Raw genomic sequence first — 16424 nt, forward strand, 5'->3', positions numbered from 1 at the left:
TTCAAGCAACACTTCATTGTCCATTGTAATTTTTCAATCTTTGAAATAGACCGAATAAAACACAAAATATTATACTCTACTTAAGTTTTTGTTTTGTTTATTTACCCATTGCTTAGTGCTTATCTACGCGCTTAAAATTGCTTCTTTCTTGCTTATTTTTTCGGCCCTGATAATGAGCTATATCTAGCAGTATGAGGGGCATGTAACTAGATGTTGCATGTTGTTAGGCGTGCCTACTATTCTTTTGGAGATGTTTGATGACTAAGATTAGCGATAGCGAATGTTGGAATCCGGCTGCAGGATAATCTCCTTTGATCTGAAAAGTGGAGCTTTTACGAAATAATTAATGGTTTTACATTTACCCCAACTTTTCTGCGTTGGTAACCAAAATTTTGTTACCGGTAAACAAAGTCATGTAAATTTTTAAACCGTTTTCGGAAATTGCACAATCTTGTAACTGGAAAATTTCTCAAAGGTAGGTAACAAAATATTACCTCGTGAAATCTGCAACAGCAGAAACTTAACCAAAGTGCCTAGAATTGCTGTTACAAGAAAAGGTGACAATTTTTAATAATAAAATTTCCCTACTACAAAATGTTCGGTTCGGTAACAAGCAGTGGATGTCCATTATACTTATTGCAACCTTCACTCAACAGTTTATAGCATTCAAATAATTAAATACATATTTAGCGCTTACGCTTTTGCTAAGTTTTTGGCCGGGTTGCTCCTCCAATTTGTGGTGTATACAGTTTTAAGTCGCTTCCAAACGGCAAATGGATTTTATGAGAAGCTTTGTCAAGGCAGAAATACACCCGGAGAGGTTTGCCTTCGCCTGCCGAGGGGCGGCCGCTGTTTCCAAGAAACATTTTTATTTACTTTTTTTCTGTAATGTCGCTTTGGCTAGGAATCGGACCTCAGTCCTGCGTAGTGGTAATGGTCAACTCTAACTCTTCGGCAACAGCGGCAGCATTATTTCGCATAAATTCAGAAACCTTTGTTTACAACAAAGAAAACCCTTGTTAAATGATATGTTAACGTTTTTAAAACCTTTGCAGCGGTATATTACTCGAACCATTCGGATCATATGGATTATAGGAAAACCCCATTACAGAAAGATTTTACATTTAGGGGATTCACAAGTTGTAAAATCTTAAGGATAACATTTTTTTTTTATGTAAAATAATGATTAAAATGGTTTTAGAGGATGTCTATTTACACCGAAATGTTTTTAAACCGATAAAAAATATATAAAAATTGCCTACCCTAAAACTAGTTTAACCGTTATTTTACATAAAAAAATGTTAAGCTTTAGATTTTATGACGGTTAGCACGTTTGGTGAATCCTCTAACTATATTATTTGAAAATTTTCTATAAGATAGCCGAATGTCAAGAAAATAAAGCGCGAAAGCTGTTTTATTACTTCACCTGTTTATAATTTCACCATGAAATTACTTACAACAGCTTACATCGCAGTGTTTCAACTATATGGCGGCAATGGAAATTGTGGTGACAGTTGATTAAACAAAAAAAAAACGTTTGTATTTAGAGACGGAAAACTAAAATTCATAAAGTCAAAATTTCACTGTTTAGTTACATTTGGCGGTGAACCCATTGAAGCAAGTGTTTCTTTTTCTACTGTAATCAATTCTTCAAGTGCCATGGATTGTTCTCGCGGAGGTATTTATCACTTACTTGGATATTTTTCTCTTTTTTTATTACAAAAAATTGGCTTTGAAATGTAGATGGTAAAGATTTTTTAGTAAAAAAGCGTGACTACTGGCTCGTCAGGTCTTGAAATTAGACGCATGTTTTGGAGAATTTCATGCAGTTTTCGAGCATATAATTGGATCTTTTCGCGCGACTTTGTAAATGCATGTAATTATCGATTTTCTTCATTTTTCGATTTTTAGCTTTTTTGCGTAATTTCGCGAAAAAAATTCGAACAATGGAAAAATAACACCAAACATCATTAAAAAAGAAAATATTTGCACCTATGTAATTTTTACGTATAACCTACGTGGAAACCTAATGCCGACTTTTCACTAGGCACTAAAATGACAAAAAACCACAATTTAAAATTGCAATGAAACATATATTTTTTCTTTATTACTTTTGGCATTTAATCTGGCATTACAATGTGAAATCCGTATTCACACCTCAATTAGACGCAAAATTTTCGCTGCTCGGTAATGTTAACTGTACTTCTATATTACGTACATACTACATATCGTCACTAGACACGAATAAAGTTGCGCCATTGTTTTGACGGCGAAAAAGGACACATTGATGAAAAAAGACGCGTAAACCTTGTTGACGGCGAAGAAAGACGCGTAAACATAGATTTATACTTGGCCAAGGACTGTCACTTCAGAATTATTCGCCAAAAACTCTTGACGGAATGTACATACTATTACACCCGCGAACATAGTTGACCGCGAAAATAAATTTACGCGTCTTTCTTCACCGTCAAATAGGATAACGCATCTTTCTTCGCCGTCGACTAGGTTTAGACGCCTTCGCTGAAATTTTTTTATGCGTCTTTTTTCGCGGTCAACTTTTGCGCTCGCGCCTTAATTCGTGTCTAGTGACGATATTTTATATCGATGGATGAGTGGAAGATGGACCTATTTCGGCAGCCAGTTCGAAAACGCCCTATCTCAGAAAAATTTTCAAGAACGCGATACTTCAGAAGTTGACTGAAGAACGCCCTATTTCAGAATTTTGTTGAAAAACACCCTTTCTCATAATTTGGTTGAAAAACGTCCTAACTCAGCACAGTTTAAATGTATTTTCGTTTAAGATAGGGCGTTTTTTTTTATTCGGCAGCTAAGATAGGGCGTTCTTCAACCAAATTCTGAAACAGGTTGTTTTTTAAATAAAATTCTGAAATAGGGCATTCTTCAATCAAATTCTGAAATAGAGCGTTGTTGAAAAATTTTCTGAGATAGGCCGTTTCGAACTGGCTGCCAAGATATATCGATCTTCCACTCAGCCATCGATATATAGACTTTTTATAAATTTGATTATACATATATAACTTGATGATAATACATACCATATACACTGGCAATCAAAAGTGAGTGCATGGTGTTCATGCTTTCAAACTTTATACAGAATTCAACGAATTTTCATCTAAATTTTTGCCTTTTTAATCTGAATTTTTAGAAAAGTTTTTAGTACGCAGATAGATCGGTGCTAGTTTTAAGCGGCTAAGAACTCGCTTTGCATTTTTTATCACATAAAAGGGAATTTCTTGTAGAATAATGCGCATGACCGTTTGCAAACGAAATTAAAACAATTAACGCTATATTTTACAAATCGCACTTGTTATATACATAAAACCGGGAAAATCCGTAGGAAAAAATTCATTAAAAATCAACGCGATTAAAACTTGATCCTGTTTCACTAGAATTAAAAACCGATCTGTCTGCGTACTCAAAATTTTTCTAAAAATTCAGATTAAAAAGGTCCAAATTTAGACGAAAATTCGTTGAATTTTCCTAAGTTCTGTATAAGGTTTGAAAGTTTGACTTATACCATATTTTCATAGAAAATAATAAAAAAAAGTTTTACTTGAAGAACATTGCAAATATTAAACAAAAAACATCGTGCATTCACTTTTGGTTGCCAGTGTATATGTATATATTATTACCGATTTTTTTCAATTACATTTTTTTCACTATTTTCTTTTTGTTGCAGAAATGTTCCTAGAGCATCTAGGTGCATTTTTGCATCAAAATAAAATTTTGAAAAAATGTCGCTTACATATTTTTGGCGATTTTTCAATCTTGTTGAACTTTATTTATCCTACTTCAAAAAAGGAGGAGGTTATCGGTTCGTTTGATTTTTTTTAATGTATCTCACCGGGCTACTGTGGACCACGTTAACCCTTTTCTTTTATCGGATAGGTGGTAGCACTAGGGTGATCCTAAGATTTTATATAAGCATTGATGTCGGTTGTCTTTTTGCTTTATTTAAATATTCCTTTTTTAGTGTTTTATTAATTTTTTCCAATATCTTAATTTTTTCAATAAATTTTTCGTTTCCAACTTTTTGTTTTCTTGCAGATTTCCTTTTTCTATACTTATATATTTTTTTATTTCATAATTAAAAAAAATATTTTTTGTTTTGCGCATTCTCTTATATGTATGCAAATTGAGCCCTAACCGCGAAAGTAACGCAAGCAACTTTTCACAATTTTCCAGGAACTGAAACCGTTACATACAAAGATTTTTATTTCGAGATCGTTGAAAAATCGTTATTCTTCTATCCTTATATTTTCGATCAAATTTAGATTTTTATGGAGACTGCGCTTTTATGATCGTTTTAAATATTTTATGACATATGTATATGATTGAAAAAATAAAGATAAAAAGCCATTATTTTTTATGGAAATAATAAAAATCTTAAAATAAGGATGCTTTTTTTTGATGTATTGTGGAACGATTTTCCGTCATCCCTTGTCAAATTTGGTTTGGAGACAAACCGGTTTCGGCGTTGTGCCATCTTCAGTGTCACAGAACGAAAAATGACACTGAAGATGGCACAACGCCGAAACCGGTTTGTCTCCAAACCAAATTTGACAAGGGATGACGGAAAATCGTTCCACAATACATCAAAAAAAAGCATCCTTATTTTAAGATTTTTATTATTTCCATAAAAAATAATGGCTTTTTATCTTTGTCTCCAAACCAAATTTGACAAGGGATGACGGAAAATCGTTCCACAATACATCATACTCCTACCCTGTCGGAAACACAAACAACCAAAAAGAAGATGTTTTTTTTGAAAATATAAATCATAGAATAACGGTCTCTGAAATTTCCTTTTTTATTGCTCGAAAAACGAATTTTAAAGAAAATGTCGCTTACGTTATTTGCGCGGTTAGAGCTCGACGTGTGCATATATATGTATTTCTGAGAGTATCGAGGTGTCAGGTAAAAACAAAGATTTAGACCTCGAACTAAACTGCTTGATTTAAAACACAGTTTATAATACATAAGGAAATTAAAAGTAAAAAAAGATAGAGCAGAATTAACATACATACTGCGCTAGCACATATTACACATACATACATATACGTAAGCCTATACATAGATATACTTATTTAAGATTTGCTTATTGTATTTGTGCTACAAGAAGTTGTGTAAAACTGTTAAAATTTGACAAGCCATTGAACTCATAGAATTATAGAAACAAGTAGAAACATAAAAACTCGTTTCGAGCTGAAGCCACAAATAATATATTACAAAATTAGTTTCAAAGATACAAAAAATAAACCATTAAAAAAGAAAAATTTCAAAAAAATATAAAATACAACAAAATACAAAAACAAATTTAAAAAATAAACATTACAAAAAAAATAAAAATTATAAAAAATTAAAAGTGCAAAAAAAATCAAGTTGCAAAAAATTAAAATTGCAAAAAAAAAAATAAGTTACAAACAAAAATAAAAGTAAAAAATTTAGTACTTCTAAGCACCTTACAAGTAAAATATTGTAATAAAAAAATTAGTAAAACAACAGTTTGCAAATATTTTTACTTACTGTAATTAGTTTGTAAGTAACCAAAAATAAAAATAAAAAATAAAAATGCATACCTGCATTAGAGTAATGTATGCTAATTTTAATAAGTGTAACGCGACAAAATTAGCGAAAAAACATACACGTACACAAAATTAAAATAAAATAATAATAATAAATAGTACATACATACATTAATTGTGTGGTAAGTGTAACAGAAAACGTTAATAAATAACATTGAATTGAATTTTTAATTGTCCGTTATTATTGTGCTTGGCAATTTTGACGCAGCAATAAAGTGTCGTCTGAGCGCAAACATCCATATGTATGCACGTATGTACATACAGACGCGCTTATACAAATTTCTACAATTTGTTAACATATGCAAATGGAAGCGTATGCAAATACGTATACATATGTATATATGAATGCAAATAAATTGCAGCAGCAGCAACGACGAGACACAGTAGTGGCAAAAACAAACAACTAAATTAATGAATAAAAAATGAACGTAAATATGTACATGTATACTTTATAACGGAAACCGTATGTATGTGCAAGAATTTGTAGTTTTAGTAAAAGTTTATTTAAAGAAAATTATATTAAAAAATATATAATGTATGTAGATACATACGTACAGACATACATACATACCTACATATATTCTGGAAATGTATAACTCTTAACTTACCTACTAACTTATATCTAATAAACGGATATCACAATAAAATGCAAATATATACAAAAAAATATCCACTGCTGGAATGTATTTTTAGTGACGTTTTTTAATGGCTATGAATTATTTGTAATTTAAACATTTGCTCGGCATCGTAAGTATTTCTGATTTATGATAATTTTTTATACATATATGCTTCTGGGAGGGTTTTTTGATACCCACCGTGTTAGAACTCTTGTCAAGTAAATTGATATGTATATGTATTTATTTATTTCAAGTCGTTGAATACAAATATTCTTACAGACTGAGTATAAATCTAAAAATATGTAGAAATTAACGTTAAAGTAAAACTAAACATATAAATAAAATGTAGCAAACGATCAATAAATGGTTATTGGTGCAGCTGGGAAAAGAATTGACGTAGATAGTTGATTGAAGTGGCACTAGGTTGCAAGAAATCAACATCTAAGGCATTGAAGACCGTATTTAATTCTGCACAAGTACGAAATATGGGAGCATGGGCACCGTAATTGCCCCTCCCTAAAGATGTCCATTGGTTGTCAAAAGACGGTTGGAAAATATTCGGACGTTCCAATTTTTTTTCCAGGGAATAAAAATGGATATATTACTTAAAGAATTCAACACAACGCTTGCGTTTTTTACTAAACTATAGGATTTGATCTAGACGAATGCATACACGTATACTATTTGCCATAGAATCATGAAGACATTAATTACATCGCTAACTTTTTCAATGAAATTTTTTCTTCAAATCTACTAGACTAACTTACAAACATAAGCGAAAGAGTGTTGATAAATATGCTGGAAGCATCCATCATATGAAAACGAGATTTTTAACGGTATAAATTTGTATAGGACAAAGATTTTCCAAGAACATTTCAGGTACCCAGAAAATGAACAGCAGATTATTGAATATTGCATTCCACACAGCTTCGATGAGTACATTGGCTAGCTTATTGTCGCAATGTCTGAATTCGCAGTCCCTGCAAAACTGATACGGCTGTGTAAAATGTCACTGAGCGATGCCACCAGCTACCTCAGAATTGGAAGGACCTTGTTACCAAACGAAGTTTCAGATAGGAGGCCCAACTTTATCGAGCTTAGAGGAGGCAAATTATGTCGATCTAACGGTGAGCAAAAGCATAACAAAGTCCCTCCTATCAACACATAAAACCCCTCGCGTAGTGGGACAATGTGGTGAAGGACTTTGTCTACTTAGGATCCAGCTTTACCGTCAATAATAATGTCAAACCAAGTCCACTGAACTCTTACAAACGGCTGGTCCTTTATTCTCTGTAAGCAGTTAAACAGAGCCCTCTCTCCACGGCGAGAAACATGGACGATGAAGAACAAAGACTACACAGTTTTGAGGCTTTCCATGGAATTATTCTACGCAAGTCCTATTGCTGCGAATCTGCAAATAATGACTAAATAATCGGGCAAACAAAAGATTGTTGGATCATGTAAGCGGAATATCGGACAATTTTCAGGTCGGCTCTACGTACTGGAAAGACGGGTTGTTGGCTAGTCCATCAATCTTTGTCGCCAAGTTCAACTAACGGTAGGTCCAGAAAACGGGAGAAGTCTAAAAGCTGAGTGGGGTTAAGTGCGCAGGTGAAGAGGTGGTAAGGGTCGCGCGGAAACCTTCACAAGTCAGACCTATGCTTGCTATGTCGGGTTCGAGTCTGGATAAATATGAGTTCTGTCGACCGCAGGGTCCAGACCTTAGCTGAGCCAGAGATAAGCCGGTCTCGCGATAGCTGAACCCCTTAGTCACTGGCTTCAGGGGTATGCCACCGGATACAGTGGTTGAGTCACGTGTACCTGGACCGTTTCCAGAAAATCGAAGTGATGCCTTCTGACGTGCCCGGGGGGAGACTCATCCTCAAATCAGTCAACCAGAAACTGTTTGCCAAGCATTAAGTTAGGTTCCTTCAGAAGGCATCCCGTCGCTGTCCAGAGTGCGGCGTTCTGGCAACTTTTAAGGTTCGTATATTGCGTTCAACTTGTTCGCGGTGACCAAATAGGCGCAGTATAATTCGTTGCCAACGTATTTTCGCCGAGTGCTCTCAGCGAACGATTTGAGAACCTTCTTTCAGCACTGTACTTTGTTCACAACTGCGGTTGTGTGCGCGGAGAAGGAAAGGAAACTATCAAAGGTAGCCCCAAAAACTTCCGGGTTATTCACCGCCTTAATAGGTGTGCCATCGGCGCAGATCCCTGATTGTAGAAAATTTGGAGAGAAAGCCGGGGCTTGTTCGAGTGCCTCGAACAGGGCCCCGTTTAACTTCGCTTCATAACTTCCATTGCCCGAAGCCAATATCGGATAACCTCCAGTATATGACACCAAGGAAACTCCCTCCAGTGTCTGAGGATGCCTAGAAATATATAACCTAAACAATGACGTGGATGGTAAACCACCCAGCGGAACCCCTTGAATGTTTGGCTGAGAAAGGTTACTAACGACTGCCGACCAATCATGTAATTCGCCGTTCATCGCTTTAGTCCTTGCCTCAATGTCTTTTAGTTGCATGGAGTGGCAGACGGTCTGAAACGACCTTTCAAGGTCCATCGCTACCAGGACATCTCTCGGAGAGGCGGTTTCGATCAAGGCCTTGAGTTATTTTTTGTATAATATTTTGGTGGTTACACGTTTGCCAAGTGTTTGGCATAGCTTCTCTTCCAATTTGTGGTGTGCGTCTTGATGTTGTTACATGAATGGGGAGACCTACATTTTAACGCCGCTTTCGAACGGCAAATGAATTTTATTGGAAGCCTTTTCAAGAAAGAAATACACTCGGAGGCTTGCCATTGCTGCTGAGAGGCGACCGCTATTAGAATACCTTTTCTAATTTTAAATGTTGCCCGAGAGCTATCGACCCCAGGTCCTACGGAGTGTTTATGGCCTTAAGTGCTGTGGTGATGCTGTGCACTTTACGGAAGCCTTGCTGATGTGCTCACTACTGGGAAAAGAGTGTTATCGGACGATAAAACTCCCTTTTGATTACTGGTTTCCGCCACCCTGCTGTTTACAACACATCTGGAACTATGAGGGTGGCCATCGACCAATTGAGGACCTTCGTTAGGTATACTATTCCAGCCGGGAAATTTTTTTTCGGCACCAGTATGAATATTCCACCGGGTCCAATGGCTTTAGGGCTTTGACCTTCCCGATTGGCTCCTAATTACTCGACTTTTGTCCTTATCCACCGAAGGAAGCTTAGTCACACCAGAGGTAATATTGCATGTCCTCAAGTGCTCCCACTGTTTTCGGATGGGTTGGTTTGTTGCTCGAAGCCTAAGAAGCCCTTCAGGTGCTTGTTTCCAATCCCGGGTTGCGCGAGTTGGACGCCGTGCAGGTGGAGGGTGCGACGAGGCTTCAGTACCAAGAGACTGGTACTGGTCCCTGGTTCTTACATCTGCTTCTTCTAACCGAGGCGGAGTTCGGATGAAGTCGTCTTTAAATACTGCAGTGCAGTGCAAAGCCTAAGTGATGATACACTTCTTTGAGAGTGAGACAATTAAGGAATAAAGTAACCCTTTACCATGTTCACCTTCGTAGAAAAATTATTTACTGTCAATAACAGCATCACGTAGCAAAATGAAACTCCGATTTTCTTTTATTGTTTACAATTTTTTATTGACTGTTTATTGATTTATCTTAATGTTCAACACTTTATTTAGTATTTCATAATGACTGTTGTTTAGGTCGGAGGAGTTTTTTTTTGCCTATTGTTTTGACAAAAATAATAAGTTCAAGTCATCACTGCTGTTAAATGAAAGTTAACGACACTGTTTTATTTAAACGCGCGCCACTACATCAAATACTATTGAAAATAACGACAAAAGGCAAAATAATGAGTCTTTACTTTGATTTTACTAAAAACTATTGTAAAGCCACACAAGATGGTTGGTACGGGCCTTGGCGTTAACTAAACATAAAATTAAAGCAAATATCTTTAAATAAATATTGACTAATAAACGTAATATAATTACTAAATAAATACCCGATAGGCAATTTTAACATGAACGTAATTAAAAGTTCGAATGAATACTTGTATAGTATGATGATAGACGCATTAACAAGTGAATTGTAGATGGAGAGCAAACGTAATTTACAACTGTAGTTGTTAATTTAATTTAATTTTATACCGTAATTTACAACTGAAGTTAGTTAATTTAATTTTATACCGGGGTATCAACTTCAGTACGCATCGATATTCATGCACCATACAGCATACGCGTGTATATTTTCTATTCGAACGTACAATACTATTCATCTCAAGCAGTTTTGGTTTTACATATATATGTATACTTAAATTTTATATTTTAAGGTATTTCTTTTCTCTTAATTTTTTGTAGGGTGTAAAGCAGCAGTGCGTAAAATTTATTGTTTTGGTCAAATCAGAAACGGGCGAATATACACGAAACTGCGTACATGTTCACCTCAGATGGTTTACTCAACCACTTCACAGTTTAGCACAAATCTCATTTGTGAACTCGGAGCACTTAGCCTTACCGCCCAGATCGCCTGTCAAATACTTGCTCTCCTTGATCACCTCGAAACAGGCATTCTGAATCTTATCGGCGTGCTCATTCAACTCCATGTGCCGCAACATCATGACAGCCGACAACAGCAAAGCAGTGGGGTTGGCCAAATCCTTGCCAGCGATATCGGGGGCAGTACCGTGAACCTGTGCGAAAAAATTAAGTTAGTAAAAGCGAAGTTACTTTATTGGGCATTAATTACAGATTCGAATAAGGCGCCATTGAGGCCCATGTTGCCGGATGGTGTAAGGCCCAAACCACCGACGAGACCGGCGCACATATCAGATAAAATATCACCATACAAGTTGGGCATGACCTGAAATTTAGTTAATAATCTAATGAATTAGAATATTCGAGCAGATCAAAGAAGCTAACGCCGTAGCTTATAATTCGAGTAAAATCCAGGAAATTCAACCTACCAGCACATCATATTTCTTAGGATCTTGCACCATATTCAAACACACAGTGTCCAAGTAACGTTCTTCGAACTGAATTTCCGGATACTTCTCGGCCATGTCGCGCGCGCAACGCAAGAACAAACCGTCGGACATGCGCCTGAAAGTACATACCCCAAAAGGTTAGTTGTGGTTGGTACTTTCGAAATTTGATGTGTCTCGTTAAAAGTATTTTACTTACATGATATTAGCTTTGTGCACAACGGTCACCTTCTTCCTGTTGTTGGCCTTGGCATATTGAAAGGCGTATTCAGCGACACGTTTTGACGCCTCTTCGGTGATCAACTTGATACTCTGCACCACCCCATCGACGATTTCGTGCTCAATGCCAGAGTATTCACCTTCGGTGTTCTCGCGGATTGTTACCACATCGACATCGTCGTAGAGCGTCTTGTAGCCCTCAAGACTACGGCACGGTCTTACGTTAGCGTACAAGTTGAACTCCTTACGCAAAGCTAGATTTAATGAGCGATGTCCCTTGCCCACCGGTGTCATTAGAGGACCTTTCAAGCCAATTTTGTTTGTGTTGACCGAATCGATGGCTGCCTGTGGGATACCGAACCTGCCATCAGGACCCTGTTTGGTGGTAGAAATTAAGGAAAGAATTTTATTTGCAAATACATACATATGTAATGTGAATTTCTGTTAATATTAATATTTATCTGCCCTAACATTGTACACAATTAAAATTGTTGTTACCAACAAGCAAAAGCTTATATCATTTAACCTTCTACTAAAACTCAAGTACGATCGACAGCTCCTGCGGTTTTGAAAATTCATTTGGTTTTTTCCATTCCACCATTTCAGTCTAATGACAATCATAACTTTTAATACAAATCCTACATATATGTATGTACATACATATATATATTTCGCATGGCATAAAATTATTCAACTCTTTCATAACACAAACCAAAAGTAAAAAATAAAAAAAAATAAATAATATTCATAACAAATAGCTAAATAAAAATTGAATTAATCACAACATGCCCATATAAAAAATCAAAGTTCAAATTGTCTAAGCAGACGGCCTTATCACAAAAATGTGCAGTTATTAGTGTTTAAGTACCTGCAAAATTTCCAAATATTTTATTGTTTTGCATACATACACAGATATTCTGGTACTAATGAAATTACACATACATAGTCTGAAATAATTGGGATCACTGAATCAAATTCGTACTTGAAATAAATAAAACAGTATCATATGCGAGACGCCATTTAAATGGCAGCAACAAATTCATTTAACTTGTTTATTAATACGCATACATACATAAGAATGCACATGTATACAACTGTATGTGCGGTGATTAGAAAGTTGTTTAGTAATATTTGCCAATAATTTTATATGCAATAAATTTTCGAAATATTAACTTCTAAAACGCCAATTGCATTGCATACGTACAAAGTTTAATTTTCCATAACGCCGAACTACAACTGATTGACAATGTATACTTTTCCAAAACGAATCCGAAAATTTATCGAAACGCATCGCTAGAGCAATCAGCGCATCAGAAACAAAGTTGATGCTACGCTTGTTTTTGGTTACCATTGGTCTTTTAAAAACGGAAAATTCCGTTATCGTTGTATTATTGAACATTCAAAATATGCCATGTTTCGCAACTCTGCATATCCAAACCGTTGAAATACCGCAGAAGCACAATATCCAAACATTGTATTGGTACGCTTTGGAAGTCAGCCTTAATATGAACAATTTAGAGTGGAATAATCATTTCTTTAAATAAATACTATGTATAGTTATATCACAAATATAAGGATATGCTCGGCTTCTATGTGGGTCTGCTGCTAAGGACCTGACCTAGAAAAAACCATATGTATTTCCCTAAGACGACCAAATTTGTACAAAGAGATTGCTTGCTGCAGATACTTAATTGTCAGAGCTTTACACACAACTTTAATATTTTCGCTTCACAAACGTTATTTACACATGTCATATAATTTATTTTCATAACATGCCTAATTACCAAATTAAAAATGCAACTTTCAAATATATATAAATGCACACTGTTTCTAAGCTAAAAGAATTTCTTTAATAAGATTAAGTGCGGTGTTCACATTTTTATCTAAAAATTCATATCATACATAGTCCGTATTTATTTGCATAACATACTTTGTACTTGCAAAACTTTTATTTTTGCAAATATAATAAATGTATATCTTTATCTTTATTTGAGCGTCCGGCCTCCACTTACCATAACGGGCGTGACATCGACGGATTCCCATTCAATTGGCACGTTGGCAGCTGTGAAAATCTTTTGCACAGCAGCAGAGATTTCTGGACCAATACCATCACCAGGGATTAGAGTAACTTTTCTGGTGCCAGAAGCATAGCCACGTGCGGACGTAGGTGCAGTGCTAACCTTAAATGGTAAAAAAACAACCGGTAAAATTATTAGTTTAATCGTATCATTCATACATTCAACTCTAAAAACACATTTAGATAAACACTACTACTAAATAAATATTTACACGCAAATTAAGCGTGCCGCTCTATCAGTAAACAAACGCTTAATTTAGTAGCTTATCAAACTTTCGCGGAGCACGCGCATTTTCATATCTAATGCCATACACGTATGTATTTCAATGGCAACTGATATTACATAATTACACTCCTCCAAGCGATTTTTCCCATTCGTCTACCGTCTGTATGCCTGCCGACTGTCTGCGTCCACGAAGCTCCAAAATTCGCCCAGCTGACAGAGTCGGATAGCAGCCATGTACCTCCACCACCCGCAAATGCTTCATGCAATACAATATCGAGTTGATGGAGGTGATTTGAGGGTTTCGGCATACAAGCCATGGTAACGTATCGCAAGTCTTTTGTTGAGGTTATACAATTTTCTACCTCGAAAAATATAGCAATACAGCATTTTTGCACATATAAAGCAATTAATAAAAACGGACATAAACTGGTTAAGGCAACAAGACTAAAGCGCACTAGCAGAATTGCACTATTCTACATTGGCACATAAATTAATTGTGCAATGGCACACACAATCTGGCTAAATTTTGAATTCAATTTGGTGTTATGTAAAAATCTGACAGCGATGCAGCATCGTTTTCGCTGAACGTCGCTAATTTAAAGAGCTCTACGCTCTAGAGGACGAACCTTAACGTTGGCAGCTGCATTGGTCAGGCGCTCCTGTCCAAAACGTGCGATATTAACTCCAAAACTTGTTAACTAAAATACAACGCGTAAAACAAAAAAGAGGTAGGTAAAGGGAGTTTAGCAAACATTTATAGATTGTTAAGGAATAAATTAGTTTTGCAGTCCTTTTCGGTATTAATTTGACAACGGCAACACGGCAACACGTTCACTCACAATCTTTAAAATAAATCTTGCAGCCATTTCTTCGATATTTCGCACTAAATTAATTTTAAGATATTCGCAACTACGGAATCAAATTGGCAACAGCAAAGCCACCTTCCCTGCTTCACAAGAAATTCGTCGGAAAACTGGCAAAAATTCTTTAGAATGATATTAGCTGCGGTTCGCAGTTTGACAATCGCTTTTTGTTTCTTCTTTTCTGTCACGTGCAGAAACTATTCACAGTAGCGCATAATACAAGAATTCACAATCGTTGAAAAAATTGTGGCTTTTGCTAAATCAAAGAAGGGGCTATTTCTCTGAAACTTAAGAATGACTAGTACTGATTTGATGTAAAGTGCTTTGAACGCATAAAAACATATCATTAAAGGGAAATGTTTAGTTATTTGTACAACGATGTTGGGGTGGTGGGAGGAGGGGAAGGGTTGAGTATGACCCCAAACGTCCCTAAACGAAAGTCACCCGTCTTCCTCTTAAAATAGGGGAAATTTGGATTTTTGCTAAAGGATTATAACTCTCACTGGCTGAGATTTCCATTACGGAACCAATAGAATAACAATGGCTGACAGTAACACAAAATGTATGCTACCATACGTTAAAAAAATACACCACAAATAAGTGCGTATAATTAGGGAGTATAAGTGTACATTACGTACATTGTTCTTATTAAAAATAATAATATTAGGATCGATAGGGGTCTTACTCCTGATCATAACGGTATAATTTTTTTCGGGGAAAAAATATTTACTGGTGTTATTGTAGTTCAAAGTACAAAAATGTAGAAAACGTACATCGATAATTTGATAAATAATGATTATAATAATAATTTTTTTAAAAGCCGGGTTCCGTATTGGAATATTTTCCCCTCTCACTAAGTAGAATTCTCCTTTCTGTGTGGCTGAAGAAGAGGCGGTGAACACCTTTTGCAGAGAACACCTTTCTAGTAGGGAACCATGGACGCCCAAATAGACAGCAGCTTACAGAAGAGCTCTTGCCAGGGCACGTCAGGAGGCATCCCTACGAACTGACGGACGAAGCCCAGAGGTTCATCAAACAACCCCTGAACCCAACTGCATACTGACAGGCCCTGATCGACATTCACAGGGAGTCGGTCTCAAGTTATATAGACTATCGACCTGTGAATGCCGTTATGAGCACACAACCCCCTGAACGGGACAGAGGTTTGTCTGACTCGAGAGATCCGCACCACATTAGCCCAACTTCGTTCTGGCTATTGCAGCAGGCTAAACTCATACCTGAGCAGAATAAACGAGGATGTGCCCAACCAATGTCCGGCATGCGGAAGTTGCCACATGACTCACGGCACCTCTTCGCATGCCCCCAGAACCCAACCCAGCTAACGCCCCTGTCCCTATGGACATATCCTGCTAAAGTCACGCACTCCCTGGGCCTCCCCTTAGCTGAAACATACGACACCGTTGATGGATGAGCCGACCCAAGCGGGGTTTAGTTGCCGCTACAACAACAACAACAACACCTTCGGCCGCGCTTAGGGATTATAACCCTCCCTAAGTAGAATTCTCCTTTCTGTGTTGTCGAAGAAGAGGGACTGAAAACCTTTAGCAGAGATATTTCGTGTATATTTTTTGTGTTTGTCAGCTCAGCTAATAAATTTGCAAAAAAATACCATATTTCAAACCAAAATTATTAATTAATTAGTTCACATATATCGTATTTTTCTTTTTAGTAAAGCGTAGACTCTTGTCGCGTTTGGGCTCAGCAACCCAAAATCGTTGTACAAATAACTAAACCGTACTCTCATTAAATATTATTAATAATAATTACCACGTGCGCAATCAACTTTAATTTTTTTATCTCACTGATAACAAAA

General features: G+C 36.3%; 1 protein-coding gene across 2 annotated transcripts; it reads right to left on the reverse strand.

Annotated features, from left to right (window-relative positions):
* Positions 1-10403: 10403 nt before the first annotated feature.
* Idh3a (isocitrate dehydrogenase [NAD] subunit alpha, mitochondrial) lies at positions 10404-14719 on the reverse strand. 2 transcript variants are annotated; one of them, XM_017616455.1, is made up of 7 exons: positions 14567-14714; positions 14354-14425; positions 13437-13604; positions 11405-11799; positions 11188-11323; positions 10971-11084; positions 10404-10914 (listed from the first exon to the last, which is right to left on the reverse strand). In XM_017616455.1, exons 1-7 carry the CDS (start codon positions 14591-14593, stop codon positions 10690-10692), a joined length of 1137 nt encoding a protein of 378 aa, XP_017471944.1. In that variant the 5' UTR covers positions 14594-14714; the 3' UTR covers positions 10404-10689. The 2 variants fall into 2 exon arrangements, with proteins under 2 accessions (XP_017471944.1, XP_017471946.1); XM_017616457.1 differs by lacking the exon at positions 14354-14425 and having other exon boundaries at positions 14567-14719.
* Positions 14720-16424: the final 1705 nt, after the last annotated feature.

This window comes from Rhagoletis zephyria, unplaced genomic scaffold (assembly GCF_001687245.7).
Source record: "Rhagoletis zephyria isolate East Lansing unplaced genomic scaffold, Rhagoletis_zephyria_1.1 Rzeph_scaffold_01206, whole genome shotgun sequence".
Taxonomy (NCBI): Eukaryota; Metazoa; Arthropoda; class Insecta; order Diptera; family Tephritidae; genus Rhagoletis; species Rhagoletis zephyria.

Coding starts and splice junctions, on each gene's coding strand:
- Idh3a (XM_017616455.1), bottom strand. CDS start 14,593: ATGGCTGCAAGATTTATTTTAAAGATT. Junction 11,800..13,436: donor TCGATGTCACGCCCGTTATG/GTAAGTGGAGGC, acceptor ACCACCAAACAG/GGTCCTGATGGCAGGTTCGG. Junction 11,085..11,187: donor CTAAGAAATATGATGTGCTG/GTAGGTTGAATT, acceptor ACTAAATTTCAG/GTCATGCCCAACTTGTATGG.